Raw genomic sequence first — 20,834 nt, 5'->3', positions numbered from 1 at the left:
GAAGCTTGTCTAGCAAACAGCTAAAGTTGTTATCAAGTTACTCTTCCTATAGCCTAGGTCTATAGCTCATATTATAAACTGGGTGGTTCGAGCCCTGAATTCTGATTGGCTGAAAGCCATGGTATATCAGACTGTATACCACGGGTATGACAAAACGTTTCGTTTTACTGCTCTAATTATGTTGGTAACCAGTTTATAATAGCAATAATGCACCTCGGGGGTTTGTGATTTGTGGCCAATATACCACGTCTAAGGGCTGTGTCCAGGCACTCTGCGTTGCATCGTAATAAGAATAGCCCTTAGCCGTGGTATATTGGTCATATACCACACCTCCTCGGGCCTTGCTTAAGTATGTACTATGGATCATTTGATTGACTGGCTGTTATCAGGTTGTTCCTTACTCGCTAGCTTGCTATTAGCTACAGCCTTCCAGTGGAAACCGCAAGCTTTTCTAACTCCTCCAAAGACACGGGTTTGTTTGGGTTTAGTTTACGCGGCATCCTCTGATCTTTGTCAGAATCGTCCATGAACCAAGCCTCAATCAACGCCATAGCACGGAATAAATGTTCAATAATATAGAGATAGATGTCTCGCTAGTAACATAAGAAAACGCATGTGATAAAAACACAAATGAAGACATCACTTTGATATGGTAATGAGGAAACCTTCAAAATAAAAGGCCGCATTTTAACACTTTTCACTGTCAATAAAGCATTAAAAATGTGTTTTCAGTAGGCTAGAGCAGTGATTGAGGAGGGACAACCTGAGGGGTACTTGAACCAGCAACCCTTGACATTTTGGCAAAGATTCCTACTTTCAACTCACTTCATCAAGACATGGAAAAAAAAGGTGGGACTGGGAACACTCGTATTGTCCATCCCACTGAATATCCTAATTGAAATAAATCAGTAGGCAACCATAATAGGTTGAATTCACTGTGTTTGACGAACCCAATTCATGGGTTTGATAATGTTTTGTTGTGGAGTTTAGTTGTAATAACTAATTTGTTGGCAATTAGTGTCTTAGAAAAAACATTACTTACTGTAATGGGTAACTGGTAAAATACACACTGCACTGTAGCCTAGTGTAGCGTGCCAGCCAGCTATGGGTGCATGCCTGTTTGTCGCTTCATTGTACTATCCACAACTCACCACAAGGTGGCAGTCAAGTAGGTGGCGAGACAGACACCATTGCTGTGTTACTTGTTTGTCATTGAGATGCTAAAACTTGAGTCAGGATCATGTGGTCCAGTGTTTTCTCATATCAGTGACAACTGACTCGGTATTTAGCTGTAGCATAAATCACATTGATTGAAAAATACTCTTCGTATAGATGCTTCTTGAAGATCCAACACAGGAAAAATGGACTACTGGAATATGACAAACCCAACTAACAGAATCGTTGTCTACCTGTGTCACCAAATTGTTGTTCTTGGGCAGACATTGACCCTCGCTGCCAGGTTCATTGCGTGCGCATAAGGGTCTTGACACATTCAGCAGGCCCAACCCCACGGCCCACATCCCAGAGGAACCAGAGAGAGGGCTGAGGTGATGTCTGGGCAAAAAAACAGGAAGTGACTTGGTGTTGCTAAGGGTGACAGGCAGCAGTGTTTTGGTCATGGTATTGTTGGATGGGCCCTTATAAATGTCTTCTGTTGCTATGCTAAAGGTTGGAGCTTCCTAGGAGAGAGCGATAGAGTGGGGTTGACGTACAGTACATGTGTTTCATTCAATAATAAAATAATATATGCCATTTAGCAGATGCTTTCATCCAAAGTGACTTACAGTCATGCGTGCATACATTCTATATATGGGTGGTCCCAGGAACCAAACCCACAACCCTGGCAGTACAAGCACCATGTTCTACCAACTGGGCTACAAAGGACCAGTAAGCTTCATTCAGTCAGTTAAAGGTGACTTAAACCACACATAGTGCAAATGCTGTAGTATCTGTGTGCTTGTCCTGAAGGACACCAACTATAAGACTGAAAAGCTTTTTGGTCAAAAAGAAAACCATAATTGCATCATTATGTAAACTCTATTGGTGGGATATTTTGGTCTGTTGTCTTGTATTCTCTCAGTGGGATTTTTATTCACACTGATTATCTGAGACATGTTAGTGTGAGAAATGAGGGCTACTTCACACATAACTGTGAATCATATTAACCATAGTGCTGATTCTGTGAAATAAGACCAAATGTTTTGTCATTTAGCAGACGCTCTTATCTAAAGCGACTTAAAGGAGCAATTAGGGTTAAGTTCCTTGCTCAATGGCACATCGGCATATTTTTTACCTAGTCGGCTGGGGGATTCAAACCAGCAACTTTTCAGTTACTGGCCCAATGCTCTTAACCGCCAGGCGTACTGCCACCTGACCACCATCCCAGGTTATACATACAGACTTAAAGAATAACAAACTTTCCTTCTACTGGACATGACCACATGACCTCATCTGGGTGTGGAAATTATGACATTCAATCAAAAATATACTTGTGATGACCTCAGCTTGGATAGATCTTCATCCACGATATCACATGTTCTTATGGGATGACATGATGTACAGAAAGGAAAGAGGCTGTCAAACAACTGCTTTGTGTTTCACAATGATGATCCCATTTGGAGTGGCACAGGACAACACAGAGGCATTGTGCAGAGACTACAGAGTGTATTAACCCTTGGATTATCTGTCTTTTCAGGTATCAAGAGATGCAGTGAAGTTAATGTCAAAAATAGCATTGGCCAAGACCAGGTAAGAGCACCATGTTGCCACGTGAGTGTATCTCAACAAGATAATCACCATTCTGTTTGTTTCTGTGTGTGGTGTGTTTGTTCTTTCATTGGGCAAAACATTACGTCAGCACACCACACCCACACAAGTGACATACATGTACATGTGAACAGAAGTGTTTGAGGCGACTCAGTGACCTAACACGACACAGGAAACAGCAGAGGAGTGGATGGCTATTCCTGTGAAATAAGAGTTTCTGTTCTGTTCTTGTTTGTTTTGGTTGCTTTTGTTTTTGTTTGTACTTAGTGATTTGATGACATAGATAAATGGATATTCCTCATTGTTGTGTCCTTATTTGGCTCTTTGTCTTTCACCCGTGGCAGTCCCTTTCACATGTCCCAACAGCAGTAGAACACCCACTATGACCTCACAGCAACTCCAACCATACCCATTGACACTGTAAACAATATACTACACTACACATTTAGCTCAGCAAGCTCATTTAGTTTGCTTTTATGTGAGTGGGCCCTGTGGTAAGCTGTCTAACTGCCAAAGTCCTGAAGAGCCTGGCAGCCCTAGCTAGCTCAGAAAATGGTAGTGACTTGGACTGCCAATGGGTTGGGGTGGGTTGGGGGGGCTGGCTGTGCTGGACGTTCCCAGCATGGGAGAGAGAGAAGTGGCATAGCTCAGCTGTCAGGAGTGGAGAGGGGAGCGAGGGACCCAGCCAGGCAGCCAGCCTCCAAACCAAACGGCTTCAGCTGCTAACAGCTCCTAGTGACTGCAGCATAGTAGTTAAATATAGACCCATGCTTTAGCCTCCATCTCTACACTGAAAGACTGGGGACAAAGGAGGAGTAAATGAAAAGACCTGGACGTTTGACAAAGGACATCACCCTGCTGCACCTCTCTCTCCCCGCTGAGCAACGGCTCCTTTCAAACACAGACAGAGTGGGAGTGGGAACAGAACTGTGCCTCCATGATTGCCTGTCTCCCTCCTCCGCCAAGGCTTTCTCTCCTTTATTTGGTCTTTCTCACCCTCACTCCCTTGCATTCTCTTTCTGTCACAAACACTCTCCCACTGACTCCTCAAAGAGTGTATATCTTTGGCTGACTTACAGAGAAAGAAAAAAGGGAGTGGAGAGAGAGAGAGAGGCAGAGAGAGAGAGAGACAGGCAGAGAGAGAGAAAGAGACAGAGAGAGAGAGAGAGACAGAGAGAGAGGACTAGATCCAGCTCTCGTTGCTGTAGCATTTCCTTCTTGACCTGGAATCCTAGAGGAGGAGAAGTGAGAGAGCAGAGCTTGTCCATGGTGATGGCATTCATTCTGTTGCAGGGCAGCTGAACAGGAGTAGCATTAAGAAGAGGTCTTCAGAGGACATTCACATACAGCAGGGCAGACTGAGTCACTCCTGTAGGATTACCTTAAGCACCACTCCAAACCTAACCCTGGGGACCAGAAAGAACAGGTAAGAAAGTACAGCTTACTGTCTTCTACACAGTGTGCCTCAGTGAAAGCATGCTTCTCTCATCTCTACTCAGTGTGGGAAGTTAAACCATGTTCCCATTTTGTGGCAGGAGATAAACCTATCAGCTGAAATGCTCTAGTATCATGAGTTTGAAATGCTAAGAGAGCTATTACTGTTGATGGACTTTGTCAGTGCTGTTCTGCACAGATGTACTGTAGGTTACAGAATACTGCGTGAAGGAACACTATTTTAATGGACTCTGTCTGCCTGCTTTGTGCAGTATGAATGGGTTAAAATTCATGCTGTCCACATACATTAAAACACATTGAGTGTATGACATGTTTTAAGAGAGTTAAGGTCTTTTGACTGTTCTCAGGAGGTAGAATGGTCATTAGGAGTTAGACACTGGCACTGAGACAGCACACATGGGAAAGAGAAAGTCATGAATCTAATGTACCATATAAATCACTACTTATTCCTCTGTCATTGTTATATAAAAGCAGTGTGAGAACCCCTTCTAGTGTTATACTAGCAAGAAAAGCCTTGTGAGGACTTAGAGCTGACAGCGTAATCCAGACAAATAACGTTCTCCTGAGATATTTAGGCTGGGAGATAAGTAATAACTAATCCAGATTCCTCCGTTAACATTGGGAATGGATCGTCGGGGGGGGGGGGGTTCAACTTGTTGTGAAACAGCATAATTTCTACGTGGTTATTCATTCCTTTTAATTATGTCAAATTATTTTATTTATCACCAGGCCATCAATCATAGAACATGCATGTATATTTGGTTCTCATAAGAACTAATCCATTTGTCAAGACATACATCACACAGTCTAGCTGAGCCAAATGAAATGTGCAACATATCTCTCTTTTATAGGGGTTGCAAGAAAAGGGTTCCAAAAGGGTTCTTCGACTGTCCGTATAGAATAACCCTTTTTGGTTCCAGGCAGAATCCTTTGCGTTCCATGTAGCACCTTCTGTGGAAAGGGTTCCACATGGAACCCCCTAAAAGTTCTACTTGGAACCAAACGGGTTATACCTGGAACCAAGAAGGGTTAATCTAAGGGTTCTCCTAAGGAGACAGTCGAAGAACCCTTTTAGGTTCTAGATAGCACCTTTTTTTCTTTGAGTGTTCAGGCATACTTTAAGTTAACCGTCATCCATCTCCTCAGCACCGATCTGTCTCTGTATTGCTCCTAATGCAGACCAGCTCTGGAAGAGAGAGGAGAGCTAACTGTTCACACTCCAGCTGATGTGGTCCCCTAACACTTAATACAGATACAGGGAGGAGGGGAGAGAGAGAGAGATCTGTCATTAATATTTCTGGCACTTTGTCCAGGTCAGGGATAAGGAGATCCTTTCCTAATGTTAGTTTGAGTGGTTTACTTTACACTTAAGTGTTTTGTTTCCAGGGGTTACCGAAGTTCATTCACAGCTCATTCTTTTTACAATGTTTGAAGAGTTATCAAGTCAGACTTATCTATTCAGACAGACCAAGCTATGTCATTGGCTCATACAAGTGGCACAGGTGCAGAGAGAGCATTCGCTTACTCAAACTGTGTCCCTCTCCACTGAGATGCCCGTCGCCTCAAATCACCGTTGTCACTACATTAATTAGGTTTTTGCATCACTTACTTCTGATCAGTGAGATGATAAGGACATGGCTAAGTTATGAGGTAATGTAGCTCTTTCAGCAGTGGTAGATTGGGAAAGAGATACCACTCCACTGTGGTGTTTATCGACCAGGCTTTTCCATTGACAACATACTGTAGCACAATCGTCAATGTTCTTAACTGAATTTTTTATAGCCTGCATAGCGATTCTGGTAGGATGTAGGCTACATCATGCACTTGGCTTGGAAATGTCTACAACATTGGATAGAAGTATCCATTGCTGTAGTTATAGAGAGGGAGCAAGCGTATATATGGTAAGGGTGATTGTATCTGCCTGGCATGTGTCCACTTTCCAGTGCACTGCCATCAGCACTCTCTGGAATGATCTGGTAACAGAGGTCTGCTTCACGTGGTCAACTCATCGCTTTTGGGAGTGGGCCAGACTGTAGCCTGCAGTGTGTTGTGGGAGTGGGGGAGGTTGGAGGAGTGACCCTGGCTCTGTCCCTTGTTGAGGCCAGACAGAGGGACCTGGTCTGGGGCTGGTCACTATACTCCCAGTGGTCACTGTGGTGCAGCCTTCAGACCTGCTGGTGAGATTCGGCAACAGCTGTCCCTGGCACATGTCACCCCCATTACTATGACACTAAGCCATGAATGTAGAGAATCTGTTCCAGACCTTTAGGTTTTACATATAATAATGCTTCTTACATTTCCATGTTATGAAGTGTAAAGGAAAACCACAGTGCTTCATCAGCATGCATCGAATGACCATGCAGCTGGTGGGCTTTGCTCTCTTATAAAGTTCATAGTAAACCATCTTGACATTCTCCAAATATTGTGACGAGAGAAGTCCTCTCCTTCAATGTGATATCTTAAAGGAATCTTTTGAATCCTATTACTTCTGTATGTCACAGATGTATCTATATTAATCGTCAGTAGCTTGGGATAGTGATGCTATTCATTGCAAATGGTTCTGGCCCCATTCTTACTGACCTTCGCCCTATCTTCTCGCTAGAAAAAGCAGTCGTTCCGAGAACTTCTTGCTGAACTTTTGAAAGGTTCAGGTAGGGAGACTTTGCATTCCCTGAATTGAGTCTTATTGTAGTAATACGTGATCTCAAATCAACCAGGCTGCATCTCGCTTCCTCTCTTCCTCCCAGTCAGTGGGGGAGTGACATCATGATAGACTGCTGGAGACTTCCATTTTTTCACGTAATTTATTTGGACGGTTTTGAACATATTTGCTGACCGATCCATGACTCAGAAATAGAGCTGCCTTATCGCTCTGGGATCTCAGTGTCTGAACTGTTGTTGGAGCTCTTTTTATCAAATGTTTATTTAACCTTTATTTAACTAGGCAACTCTTGAGTTGGACAGACGACTCAAGTTAGGCTAAATGTGTATAACTTTTTTTCAGCAGTGTGAAAGGGTCATGTAATGTCATGTAATGTCATGTGCATCACACATGGACAGATCAGAGCAGACCATTGACATTTTATGGAATTATGGCCTAGTAAGGGGCGCAACTTTGGTTTTAGAAGTGGGGGGGACATAATATATATATATACACTCCAAACAGCCTACCCGACCACTCAGAGGCGTCCGCATGGTCCTACAGCACACTGTTGCCTCGTTTTGTATCACATTCCAATGATAAAACTGGAGAGGACAAAAATGCCATTTCAGAATGTGAGTGTGCTTCACCCATGTGTAAGCCTCTATATGGTCTTTATGCAACATTCTGAACATGCCTAGAATCTCCGTTTAAACATGATATCCAATCATGTCATGTTACTCAAGGAATTTGGTGCTTGATTGGTTGGTGTCCATTTACAGATTCTGTAAGCCTACTCCATGCTGCTCCCTCAATAGATCAAGTGAATTGGGTTGCTACCCAGCACAGTAGAGTTGTGAATATCATATCTGTTGGCTCTTGGAGACATACAAACTTCGTTCAGAGCAAAAGGAGATAAATGTACACAGGTACGATCTTAATTTTATCACCGCGTTTCAGGGGAACTTGCAATGCAGGAAATGTAAAACGTGTACTGTATGAGGTTTAGAAGGGCTTCTGTAATTTCCACTTTGAAATGTCAGACTTGACTTTCCCTTATGAAAAATGTATCAACCCCTACAAAAATGTCCATCAATTATAATCCACATTTCCTGTTGCTGCAGGATTATTTTCCTACTGTAGCAAACTGGCTCAAATTAAGATCCTACAACTGTATGTGAATTGCATTGCCTTTGATAGGCCTACAGTGTACAGTATTAGGGCCGACTAGCTGCACCATCTTCATCTACTGAAGGTATGTACAGATGAAGTCGGAAGTTTACATACACTTTAGCCAAATACATTTAAACTCAGTTTTTCACAATTCCTGACATTTAATCCTAGTAAAAATTCCCTGTCGTAGCTCAGTTAGGATCACCCCTTTATTTTAAGAATGTGAAATGTCAGAATAATAGTAGAGAGTGATTTATTTAAGCTTTTATTTCTTTCATCACATTCCCAGTGGGTCAGAAGTTTACATACATGCAATTAGTATTCGGTAGCATTGTCGTTAAATTGTTTAACTTGGGTCAAACGTTTCGGTAGCCTTCCACAAGCTTCCCACAATAAGTTGGGTGAATTTTGGCCCATTCCTCCTGACAGAGTCAGGTTTGTAGGCCTCCTTGCTCGCACACACTTTTTCAGTTCTGCCAACAAATTTCTATGGGATTGAGGTCAGGGCTTTGTGATGGCCACTCCAATACCTTGACTTTGTTGTCCTTAAGCCATTTTTCCACAACTTTGGAAGTATTCTTGGGGCCATTGTCCATTTGGAAGACCCATTTGCAACCAAGCTTTACATTCCTGACTGATGTCTTGAGATGTTGCTTCAATATTTCCACATAATTTTTGTTCCTCATGATGCCATCTATTTTGTGAAGTGCACCAGTCCCTCCTGCAACAAAGCACCCCCACCACATGATGCTGCCACCCTCGTGCTTCACGGTTCGGATGGTGTTCTTCGGCTTGCAAGCCTCCCACTTTTTTCTCCAAACATAACGATGGTCATTATGGCCAAACAGTTCTATTTTTGTTTCATCAGACCAGAGGACATTTCTCCAAAAACTATGATCTTTGCCCCCATGTGCAGTTGCTAACCATAGTCAGGCTTTTTTATGGCAGTTTTGGAGCAGTAGCTTCTTCCTTGCTGGGCGGCCTTTCAGGTTATGTCGATATAGAACTCCTTTTACTGTGGCTATCGATACTTTTGTACCTGTTTCCTCCAGAATCTTCACATGGTCTGTTGCTGTTGTTCTGGGATTAATTTGCACTTTTCACGCCAAAGTGCGTTCATCTCTAGGAGACCGAATGCATCTTCTTCCTGAGCGGTATGACGGCTGTGTGGTCCCATGGTGTTTATACTTGCATACTATTGTTTGTACAGATGAACGTGGTACCTTCAAGCGTTTGGAAATTGCTCCCAAGGATGAACCAGACTTGTGGAGGTCTACAATTTATTTTTTTGTCTGCAATTTAGGTTTTGTCTGATTTCTTTTGATTTTCCAATGATGTCAAGCAAAGAGGCACTGAGTTTGAAGGTAGGCCTTGAAATACATCCACAGGTACATCTCCAATTGGCTCAAACTTTGTCAATTAGCCTATCAGAAGCTTCTAAAGCCATGACATAATTTTCTAGAATTTTCCAAGCTGTTTAAAGGCTTAGTGTATGTATACTTCTGACCCACTGGAATTGTGATACAGTGAGTTATAAGTGAAATAATCTGTCTGTAATTTTTTTGGGGAAAAATTATTTATGTCATGCATAAATTTGATGTCCTAACCGACTTTCCACAACTATAGTTTGTTAACAAGAAATTTGTGGAGTAGTTGAAAAACGGGGTTTTAATGACTCCAACCTAAGTGTATGTAAACTTCCGACTTCAACTGTATGTGTCTTCCTTCTGTCATACATGACACTGTTGGGACACTGTTGCCCTGGTGTTAAAAATACCTGTTTTTGCTAATGGTGGAAACTCATTGAACCTCATCTGCAATCAGAAGACCGTGTATGTAATGTTGTGATGAAGAGGATACAACGAGTAGAAACCTTGTAGGGAAAGTAATATTCTGCTCTAGCAGGATGACATGTCAGGTGTAACACATTTTGATGCAGAGTATAAATAGAAGTAGGCCAGATCACTAGACAAACTGTACCGTGGCCAATATACATATACAGTAACCAACAGAACTGGGACCCTGTCGGCAGAGACCATGTCATCTAGTATTTAGAAATTCTAAGTTAAACAAAGTATTATGAAATTCCAAGTGCAATAAGTATATATTGTAAACATAAATTCCACGTGTAATTTAGTGATATAATACCAATCAACAAGAAATATGTACACTGTAAGTGTGTTCAGCTGTCTCAACCAACAAAAGGCTTCATCAGTCTTCAGTTGAACTAAATTTGCCTCTGAAACACGTCTGTTATGTAATATTTGACCCTGAAAGGTCACTGTTTGTCTGCAGAGGAATGTGTCTGCAGAAAGCTGAGACATACCAGTCTGTAGCAGTACATGGAAAAGAGGAACTTGTAAAAACAGTAATACTAACATTTGAATCAAGACAATCTCTGTAACAGTTTTGAGTCAAGGTGGATTGAAACATCATTTTCCTTGTTAAGATGGAAGAGCCGTTTTACCCCACAGTATTTGATCAGGTCTGCAGGCGTGGTGCGTTGCCAAACTCCTTCATGCTGAGGCACAGTTCCCAGCCCATATTTAGTCACGTTGGGTTCATAGCGTGGCTACCCAATGGGCATGGACGTCAGTTCAACGTCTATTTTTGATTTACATTTGTGGTGTTGTCAACTAAGGTCAATTCAATGTGAAATCAACTAAAAATATTACCATGACATTGGATTTAGGTTAAAAGTTGGTTGCAAATCCAATGAGTTGTCCACGTTGATTCGACGTCATCACATTGAAATGACGTGGAAACAACACGTTGATTCAACTAGTTTTTGCCCAGTGAGTATATCAAACTCCCCCAATCAAACAATACGTTTTTCCAAAGAGTTCGGAGGGCCCCTGGAATCCCGACAACTGCTGTCACTAGTGTCTCAGGGAGCAGGAGCTATCTATTAACTAAGGCTGACATCACAGGCCAAATCAGGACCATGTAGCCATGCAGTCTGGGAGGGACCTCTGGAGGAGCACTGGAAGAGGAGGTACAGATCTCATACAAACAACAACAACAACTCTAGATCTGGGAAAGAGTTCACATCCACTGTCTAAATCAGGTCCTCCAACGAAGTTTGTTTATTTTCCCGGTATGTCCACACACCTTATGGTTGAATTTGGATTGTATGTAGGTGGTGTAGCTGTAGCCAAATATTGTTGCTTTTCAATGATCATTTGAGCAGTATGTTGTACCCCAACCTAAAGCTGCTGGACTCCCTTTCAGTGAAAGGCATCTGTTTACTTGCTGATCACAGCTAAAGTGATAGGGCTCCTTTTTCTCCAGCATGGACCAGGAGAACGTGTGTTGGGGTCGGAGACCCTATAAATACCCTGAGTGACAGCTGGCCATGACCGCCAGGGTCTAGCCTGGCTATGTGGGAGTAGACATGGGACCCAACCTTACTTTAGTCCCACGCCTTCACATGACCCACAGATCATTAGGCCCTGGTCTTCTCATCAGAGGGAACTTGGGCGTTTGATGCAGGCAGTTAGACAGTAACATACTACAGATGACTTGGATTCCATGGATTTGTGGGCATGCTGGTCAGGGGTACCCAGTGAGGGCTCATTGTCCATTAGCCAGCTCCCTCCACATTAGGGAAGAAGGGAATGCAACATGCAGGAATGGTATGTGAGGCTCAGAGGCCACGTGGCTTTGGAATCCCCATTTGCCCTCTTAGAATTCACTCCACTCACAACAGTTGCAAACTTTGAGCTGAAACGGAGAGTCATGCTGTAGGAATCTGATTGAAATTTAAATAGAAAACACAAAAATTGGAAGGAGTTAAGGGTATAGAGAAGGTTTTGTTATCATTACGCCTTGGTGAAATTGGAGTAATAGATCATTATCCTGAAATGGTCTATTTGAACAGTGTCCAGTCAGCTATCTATCTAACCTCAGTTCCATGTGAATGTTGAGCTTTCATGGCTTAACTCCCAATCAGCTCATTACCCTTGAATCAAAGTAATGCATGTTCCAGCTGATAGCATTACACAATCCATACAGAACTGTGGGAATAAGAACTGGTTTAATTAAACTGTGCTAGAGGAAAAATAAATGTGTTCTTGGAGTTTGGAATCATAGGTAGAAGCCAAAGGAGCCAGAAGTTGGAGCTAAAGTATTTTTCCAAAGTTAAATGGAGGATGAAGCCCAAATGAACTAGGGAGAAGTGATACTGTACTCTACAGAGCTGTTGCATAGTTACATATTGGAAGTGTGCATGTACTTCAATAATAAATGCAAGTTTTACATTGAATGTACTTAGGTTCATGTCCTGACCATGAGTTCAAAACAATATCCAGAGTTTTGTTTTGAAGTGTGTGAGAGAAGTAGGTGCTTTCAAAATATGGTTGTGTCTGATTCCTCTCTGGCCTCTTACAACCTCTCTTAACCCACCTTTTAAACCAGACGAAGATCACATAAACTTGTGGTCATTTGAGAGCCAGTAGATTGGTCACTGTGTTATTCTTATCTCAGTGGTTTACAGTAATACTCAGTAAAGCCTATCGATCCAAACACTGTGGTGAACAGTGGTGTAAAGTGCTTAAGTAAAAATACTTTAAAGTACTACTTAAGTAGTTTTTCTGGGGTATCTGTACTTTACTATTTACAAAACTTCAGTCTCAACGTCAACAGTGAAGAGACGACTCCAGGATGCTGTCCTTCTAGGCAGAGTTCCTCTGTCCAGTGTCTGTGTTCTTTAGCCGATCTTAATCTTTTATTTTTATTGGCCAGTCTGAGATAGGGACTTTTCTTTGAAACTCTGCCTAGAAGGCCAGCATCCCGGAGTTGCCTCCTCACTGTTGACGTTGGGACTGGTGTTTTGCGGATACTATTTAATGAAGCTGCCAGTTGAGGACTTGTGAGGCATCTGTTTCTCAAACTAGGCACTCTAATGTACTTGTCCTCTTGCTCAGTTGTGCACCGGGGCCTCCCACTCCTCTTTCTATTCTATTCTCTTTCTAACAGTTTGCGCTGTTCTGTGAAGGGAGTAGTACACAGCATTATACGAGATCTTAGGTTTCTTGGAAATTTCTTGCATGGAATAGCCTTCATTTCTCAGAACAAGAATAGACTGACGAGTTTCAGAAGAAAGTCTTTGTAATCGAACCCACAAATGCTGATGCTCCAGATATTCAGCTAGTCTATAGAAGGCCAGTTTTATTGTTTCTTTAGCACAACCATTTTCAGCTGTGCTAACATAATTGCAAAAGGTTTTTTTAATGATCAATTAGCCATTTAAAATGAAAAACTTGGATTAGCTAACACAATGTGCCATTGGAATCTAATCCTTTGCTGGAGTCAAGTACAGTACAGTACTGTGGATGTTACATCATCAAGGCATAGAGTGTAACCTTGGTACCCCTTTATCCTTGGCTGCACCTGTCCTGGCAGGGCTGAGGAGTGGCATAGCAGTGGGTACTGGGTAGTCTACTGTGCTAGAGAAAATCACTCCAGTTTGACTCAATGTGATGTTATTATACTGTAATGTACTACAGGGCATGGAAAGCAGTCTGAGTAGCACAATTCAGCACTTGAGATGGCTTTTCTTCTCTCTTATTTTGGAAGATCTTTTCTTTCAACCCTTTCTTGCACCTGGACCTTTTTCCAGGAAACATTTGAGATTAGGGTAGATTCGTTTCAGACGCCATTAAGTCATTCTGATCAGTAAGAGCTCTGCAGAGTCAGACCGCTACTAAAGAGGAAGATAAACAAATCCCTGAGGAGTGAGCTGAAACCTCCAGTGAACCGCTGTCAGAACCCTGTATCTCACACATACATACAGTACAGTCAGGCCTGCTTTGCTCCCAGTCTCAAAGCTCTCCTAGTGAACATCTTGTTTTCATTGAGGTTAGAATGAGTTACTGTTCTTTATTAATGTTCACAGTCCCAGTGTTGTGCTGTTCTGGCTACGGATTGCGTTGTTTCAACGGTCCCAAGGAGGTGGGTCACCCACCTAATTGAGCCTCGAACTGATCTCAGAGCAGAGAGAGCGGTGGAGTCGTGTAGGGGAGAGGGAATGTGTGACATAGTTCTGTGAGCTCACTCAGCTCAAGATGGCTCAGAGGATGAGTCAGGGGTCGTGTGACATCACCTGCAAGGGAATTGTTCGCTATCTGTCTGTCACGATCGTCGTAAGAACATTCGGACCAAAGCGCAGCGTGATATGGGTTCCACATATTTATTGACTTGACACGCACAAAACATTTTTAAAAAAGCAAACAATACGTGAAGCTATGGAGTGCTCACAGGCAACTACACATAAACAATATCCCACAAAAAAACAGTGGGGAAATGGCTGCCTAAATATGATCCCCATTTAGAGACAACGCTAAACAGCTGCCACTGGGAACCATACCAGGCCAACAGAAATAAAACAACCTAGATTACCCACCCTAGTCACACTCCGACCCTCCGAAGGTGCGGACTCCGGCCGCAAAACCTGACTCTATAGGAGAGGGTCCGGGTGGGCATCTAGTGTCGGTGGCGGCTCCAGTGCGGGGCGAAGTACCCATTCTGCCTTCGGATCCGCCAGCATTGGTGGCGGCTCTGGTGCGGGACGAAGAACCCGCTCGTCCCGCGGATCCAGCATCGGTGGCGGCTCTGGTGCTGGACCTTGCCCCCGCCCAGAACGCCGCACCTGGACTGGGCACCGGCGCAGAGGAAGGCCCCGGCCTTGGAGCGGGACTGGACGCCGTGCCTGGACTGGATGTCGGCGCAGAGGAAGAATCCGGCCGTGGAGCGGGACTGGACGCCATGCCTTGACATCGGTGCAGAGGAAGGCTCCGGCCTTGGAGCTGGACTGGACGCCATGCCTGGACTGGGCACCGGCATAGAGGAAGGCTCCGGCCTTGGAGCGGGACTGGACGCCGTGCCTGGACTGGGCACTGGCGCAGAGGAAGGCTCCGGCCTTGGAGCGGGACTGGACGCCGTGCCTGGACTGGGCACCGGCGCAGAGGAAGGCTCCGGCCTTGAAGCGGGACTGGACGCCGTGCCTGGACTGGGCACCAGCGCAGAGGGAGGCTCCTGCCCTGGAGCGGGACTGGACACCGTGCCTGGACTGGGCATCAGTGCAGAGGAAGGCTCCTGCCCTGGAGCTGGACTGGCCGCCTTGCCTGGAAGCTCCGGACCGTGGATCGTCGCAGCAGGTTCCGGACTGTGGACCGTCGCAGGAGGTTCCGGACTGTGATGTCATACTGTACCAGAACAGAATCACAGAGAGAACACTTGCTCACAGTAAGGGGACTGTAGTTGTTCCATTAATCACAACTCCTTCAGGGGACTGTAGTTGCTCCATTAATCACAACTCCTTCAGGGACCTATAGTTGTTCCATTAATCACAACTCCTTCAGGGGACTGTAGTTGCTCCATTAATCACAACTCCTTCAGGGGCCTGTAGTTGTTCCATTAATCACAACTCATTCAGGGAACTAGTTGTTTCATTAATCACAACTCCTTCAAGGGACTGTAGTTGTTCCATTAATCACAACTCCTTCAAGGGACTATAGTTGTTCTATTAATCACAACTCCTTCAGGGGCCTGTAGTTGCTCCATTAATCACAACTCCTTCAGGGGACTATAGTTGTTCCATTAATCACAACTCCTTCAAGGGACTATAGTTGTTCTATTAATCACAACTCCTTCAGGGGCCTGTAGTTGTTCCATTAATCACAACTCATTCAGGGAACTAGTTGTTTCATTAATCACAACTCCTTCAAGGGACTATAGTTGTTCCATTAATCACAACTCCTTCAAGGGACTATAGTTGTTCTATTAATCACAACTCCTTCAAGGGACTATAGTTGTTCCATTAATCACAACTCCTTCAAGGGACTATAGTTGTTCCATTAATCACAACTCCTTCAAGGGACTATAGTTGTTCTATTAATCACAACTCCTTCAAGGGACTGTAGTTGTTCCATTAATCACAACTCCTTCAGGGGCCTGTAGTTGTTCCATTAATCACAACTCCTTCAGGGGCCTGTAGTTGTTCCATTAATCACAACTCATTCAGGGAACTAGTTGTTTCATTAATCACAACTCCTTCAAGGGACTATAGTTGTTTCATTAATCACAACTCCTTCAAGGGACTATAGTTGTTTCATTAATCACAACTCCTTCAAGGGACTATAGTTGTTCCATTAATCACAACTCCTTCAGGGGCCTGTAGTTGTTCCATTAATCACAACTCATTCAGGGAACTAGTTGTTTCATTAATCACAACTCCTTCAAGGGACTATAGTTGTTTCATTAATCACAACTCCTTCAAGGGACTGTAGTTGCTCCATTAATCACAACTCCTTCAGGGGACTAGTTGTTCCATTAATCACAACTCCTTCAAGGGACTATAGTTGTTTCATTAATCACAACTCCTTCAAGGGACTATAGTTGTTCTATTAATCACAACTCCTTCAGGGGACTATAGTTGTTCTATTAATCACAACTCCTTCAAGGGACTATAGTTGTTCTATTAATCACAACTCCTTCAAGGGACTATAGTTGTTCTATTAATCACAACTCCTTCAAGGGACTATAGTTGTTCTATTAATCACAACTCCTTCAAGGGACTATAGTTGTTCTATTAATCACAACTCCTTCAAGGGACTATAGTTGTTCTATTAATCACAACTCCTTCAAGGGACTATAGTTGTTCCATTAATCACAACTCCTTCAGGGAGGAGGAGAGATGCTCTAAGATCAAAGCTCTATGAAGTTTAACACATACAGTGCATGCACACACACAAATGCATTGATGACCTACATTAGCCACACTCAGCAGGTGGAACGAGGTTCGGACCTGGACCCAGAGTGGGGTCAATACGGACCGTGGGTCCCGACCAAAATAAATAAATGTATATACACTGACTACACCAAACAGAGTTAAAAATCCTTATTTAATATGTCTCCTCCCCTTCATCTACACTGATTGAAGTGACATCAATAAGGGATCATAGCTTCACCTGGTCAGTGTACGTCAAGGAAAGAGCAGGTGTTCTTAATGTTTTGTATACTCAGTGTATATATATATATATATATATATATATTTCATATATAATAATAATAAGAAAAATAATTTTAAGAACTTAGATTTCAATGCAATTTGGTTGAGAGTTGTAATAGTAGATTACACAAAGTACAATTTTGAAATGTAGTAGTGCTTGGGCAGTAGTGCAGAAGCATAAATATCATACACCCCAAAAATGCTAACCTCCCCTGTTATTGTAATGGTGAGGTTAGCATGTCTTGGGGGTATGATATTTGCGCATCTGTAACTTTTTCAGATGCACACATAAGACATGGCAAAATGTGTTGAATTGTAGGAAATTAGCTACAAAACTGGAAAATATTATTTTCGCCAACAGGAGGGGTGTGAACAGTTTGGGGTGGCATGGGTCCCGAGGTAGGGGTTTGTTACTATGCCGATAAAGACAATATCCATCCGGACCTTTGACCGCAGGGAATTTCTGTGGACCTCATACAGTAGTTGAGTACCCCTGACCTACACTGTGTGCAGTGCACTTGACCCCAACAGACACAGGATGACTCAACAGTACATGAATGCAATGCAACTCTAAAGATTCCTGGTCTTACTGTATAACATGGTGCATACAGACCATCATAGTTTAAGATTCCTGGTCTTACTGTATAACATGGTGCATACAGACCATCATAGTTTAAGATTCCTGGTCTTACTGTATAACATGGTGCATACAGACCATCATAGTTTAAGATTCCTGGTCTTACTGTATAACATGGTGCATACAGACCATCATAGTTTAAGATTCCTGGTCTTACTGTATAACATGGTGCATACAGACCATCATAGTTTAAGATTCCTGGTCTTACTGTATAACATGGTGCATACAGACCATCATAGTTTAAGATTCCTGGTCTTACTGTATAACATGGTGCATACAGACCATCATAGTTTAAGCCCTGTATTTCTTTTTGAGTTGGATCCCAGATTGTTTACAGATTAGCACGACAAACAAGACAAACATGAATGAAGATGGGTTTCCAAGGCCATAAAACCGGCTGTAAGTGATGTGTCCACAGTCTGAGTAGTGTCCAGGATGTTTATTTGTATTTTCTCTCTCTGTATCTCTCTCTCGTTCTCTGTCTCAAACACACTCACACTCTCTTTCTCACTTTTCACATGCTTTCAATTGATGTTTGTACAGATTCTATTAACATTAAGTATATTGATTTAGTTGACCATTTCCCTCACTTTTATTCATTGCTGCACAGGTAGAGAGGAGCACAATATTAAAATATGATTCCCTCTGTTCTTTTTCTCTGGCCAGGTAGAGGATGAGGTCCAAGAGCAGTGGGGTGGAGAGCCCAGCCAATGGGGTACTCGGGGTTCCCCAGGCAACACAAGACATCAACCAGGAAGAGGGTGTAAATCTGCATACACCCATAAAGAGTCTGAAGGTCAAAGTTCAACCAAACATTGAGGAGTTGGTGGAGGAGGTGGTGGTGGTCTCTGACATAGAGAAGTCAACCGAGGACAGCTTAGGTACTTGTGACAAAAGACTGGGAATCATGGACCTTACTAAAAAGGACCTTCTGAGGCTGCTAGGGGTCATGGAAGGTGAGGTTCAGGTGAGTCTGATTCATATTGATAAACTACCGTATTATGATATTGTGCATAGCTTAATAGTTAACTGTGGAGTGAACCATTAATCTTGTCTGCTGGGATGATGTTTACTTTCATTATCCACTAGGTGGAACCGATTGCCATGCTTTTATTGTAAATCCTCACAATATTTTAGTCCAAAATTATATATATTTTTGTCTATACTACACCTCCCTCTAGTGGCTGATGTTGGTACTAACACACATTACATTACAGAAAACCTACTCTTTCTTACCTTGCCTTGTAAGAGTAGTCCCTTGGTGCCCTAAAGGAGATTCTTATAAACAATAACTTGCAAGGTTTTTTTCAAAGCACTAAGAGAGTGTGTTTTTTGTGTGTGTAACCCCCAGGCGAGGGAGGATGTTATCTGTGTACTGAAGACTGAGAGGACACGTTTGGAAGCTCTGAAGTCCCACTATGGTTCTGCAGCTCCTACCACAGCCCTCCAGGCCCTACAGAGAGACAGCCTTCTCACCAACACACAAACACACATTGACAATGTCTACCAGTGGCCAATGGCTGAGGTTAGTCACCAACAGTACTGACAGATACGTATTACCTTACAAACCAATAATATTGATTGTAGTATTCTTTTTTTTCCTCTCTTTTTTTTAAATACAATTTTATTCGTCATGTACACAGTTTACAACAGGTATAAAAGGTTAATTGAAATGGTTACACGCTACAGTAGCTCCCTCAACAATTGCAGTACCATGTAATTCATACAGACAAATCTGGATGTCAAATGTTGAACATCATTAGTTTTACACATTTTTGCCATGAAATCTACCAGTTTTCTTATACAATAAGGATGCATAGATCAACAAGACAGAAGTACACTAGTTGACTGAATAGTCAGTTACAGTCTAATGATTATTCTGTGTTGTGTGTTCCTCAGCTGGACCGTCTGCAGGATAAACACAAGGACACATATCGGTGCATGCTGGAACAGCTTCTATTGACTGAGAAGTGTCATCGCAGCACCGTGCAGGAGCTGGACAGCGAGAAGCGCAAGCATGCTGACTACATGAACAAGAGTGACGAATTCACTAACCTATTGGAGCAGGAGAGAGAGAGGTGAGATGATGAGGGGGAGGAAAAGAGAGAGGTCAGAGGATGAGGAAGAGACTCTTGTTAATTTCATTCTGACCCAAAGCTGAGAGAATTAAAGTAAGAAAAGGTTTACGCATTGGAGCATAATGAAGTTGGTGATGAGGCAATATCTCCCAGTTCTCTTTCTCCCATGACATCATCTGGTGGAGGTTCAGATCAGGTCATCAGGACCATTGGGACCTAGGCTTCAGTAGTCCAAGCATGACTGTGTGTGTGAGAGGAGTCTGTAAGGACACAGAGAGCGGGAACCTCTCAAAGGGATCAGACATGAGAAAGAGCAAGCAAAATCATCTTGGTCTCAGACTAGACGTAAGATAGTAAACATACATCTGGAACACTCAAATTAGTAGGATATGTTAGGTTTGGTATGGTTACATAAGACAGAAGGTTACTTAAGGCAAAAATGAAAGTAGGTTGGATGGGTAGACGCAAAATGCGAACTTCTGGCAACCCGAATGTTGCATGTTGGAATCTCATCACGGACAACCTAATAATTTGAGAACCAACTATTTTCTACTTTGCAACTACTTAGCATGTTAGCTAAGCCTAACCTTAACTCTTTAACCTAATTCTTAACCTCAACCCCTAGCCTAGCTAGCGTTAGCCATCTAGCTAATGTTCGCATTAGCCACCTAGCTAACATTAGCCACAACAAATTCAAATTCATAACATATCATATAGTATGTTTTGCAAATTCGTAACATATGTTACGAATTACAATTTATATGATAATGATATGTTATGAATTACAATTTATATGATAATAATATCATATGAAATGGATGATGGTCATCCACAAATGTATACATATCATACGAAAGGTAACATATCATTCTAACCTCTATACCAAGCGATGTCAGAGGAAGGCTCTAAAAATGGTCAAAGACTCCATCCACCCAAGTCCTAGACTGTTCTCTCTGCTAAAGCACGGCAATTTACATTGACTCCTTTATTATTTATTTCTTTATCTTAATTGATTTACACTAACTCCCTTCCCACTCCACTCTACCCACTCACTCCACTGACACTCCAACACAC

The 20,834-nt window shown here is 42.7% G+C and overlaps 1 protein-coding gene across 1 annotated transcript in view; it reads left to right on the top strand.

Annotated features, from left to right (window-relative positions):
* The first annotated feature begins 3,425 nt into the window (after nt 1-3,425).
* The window catches only part of LOC110498061 (filamin-A-interacting protein 1), a 47,693-nt gene continuing 30,284 nt past the window's right edge, over nt 3,426-20,834 (top strand). Inside the window, exons 1-4 of the mRNA XM_021574625.2 lie at nt 3,426-4,192; nt 18,349-18,649; nt 19,034-19,207; nt 19,582-19,760. Of these exons, the coding sequence (XP_021430300.2) occupies nt 18,356-18,649; nt 19,034-19,207; nt 19,582-19,760 (647 nt within the window). The 5' untranslated portion in view covers nt 3,426-4,192; nt 18,349-18,355. The remainder of the gene's footprint in view (nt 4,193-18,348; nt 18,650-19,033; nt 19,208-19,581; nt 19,761-20,834) is intronic.

Source organism: Oncorhynchus mykiss, chromosome 19, assembly GCF_013265735.2.
Source record: "Oncorhynchus mykiss isolate Arlee chromosome 19, USDA_OmykA_1.1, whole genome shotgun sequence".
NCBI classification, from domain to species: Eukaryota; Metazoa; Chordata; class Actinopteri; order Salmoniformes; family Salmonidae; genus Oncorhynchus; species Oncorhynchus mykiss.
Note: the sequence above shows the minus strand (reverse complement) of the source record. Positions and strands in the feature narration are given on the sequence as shown.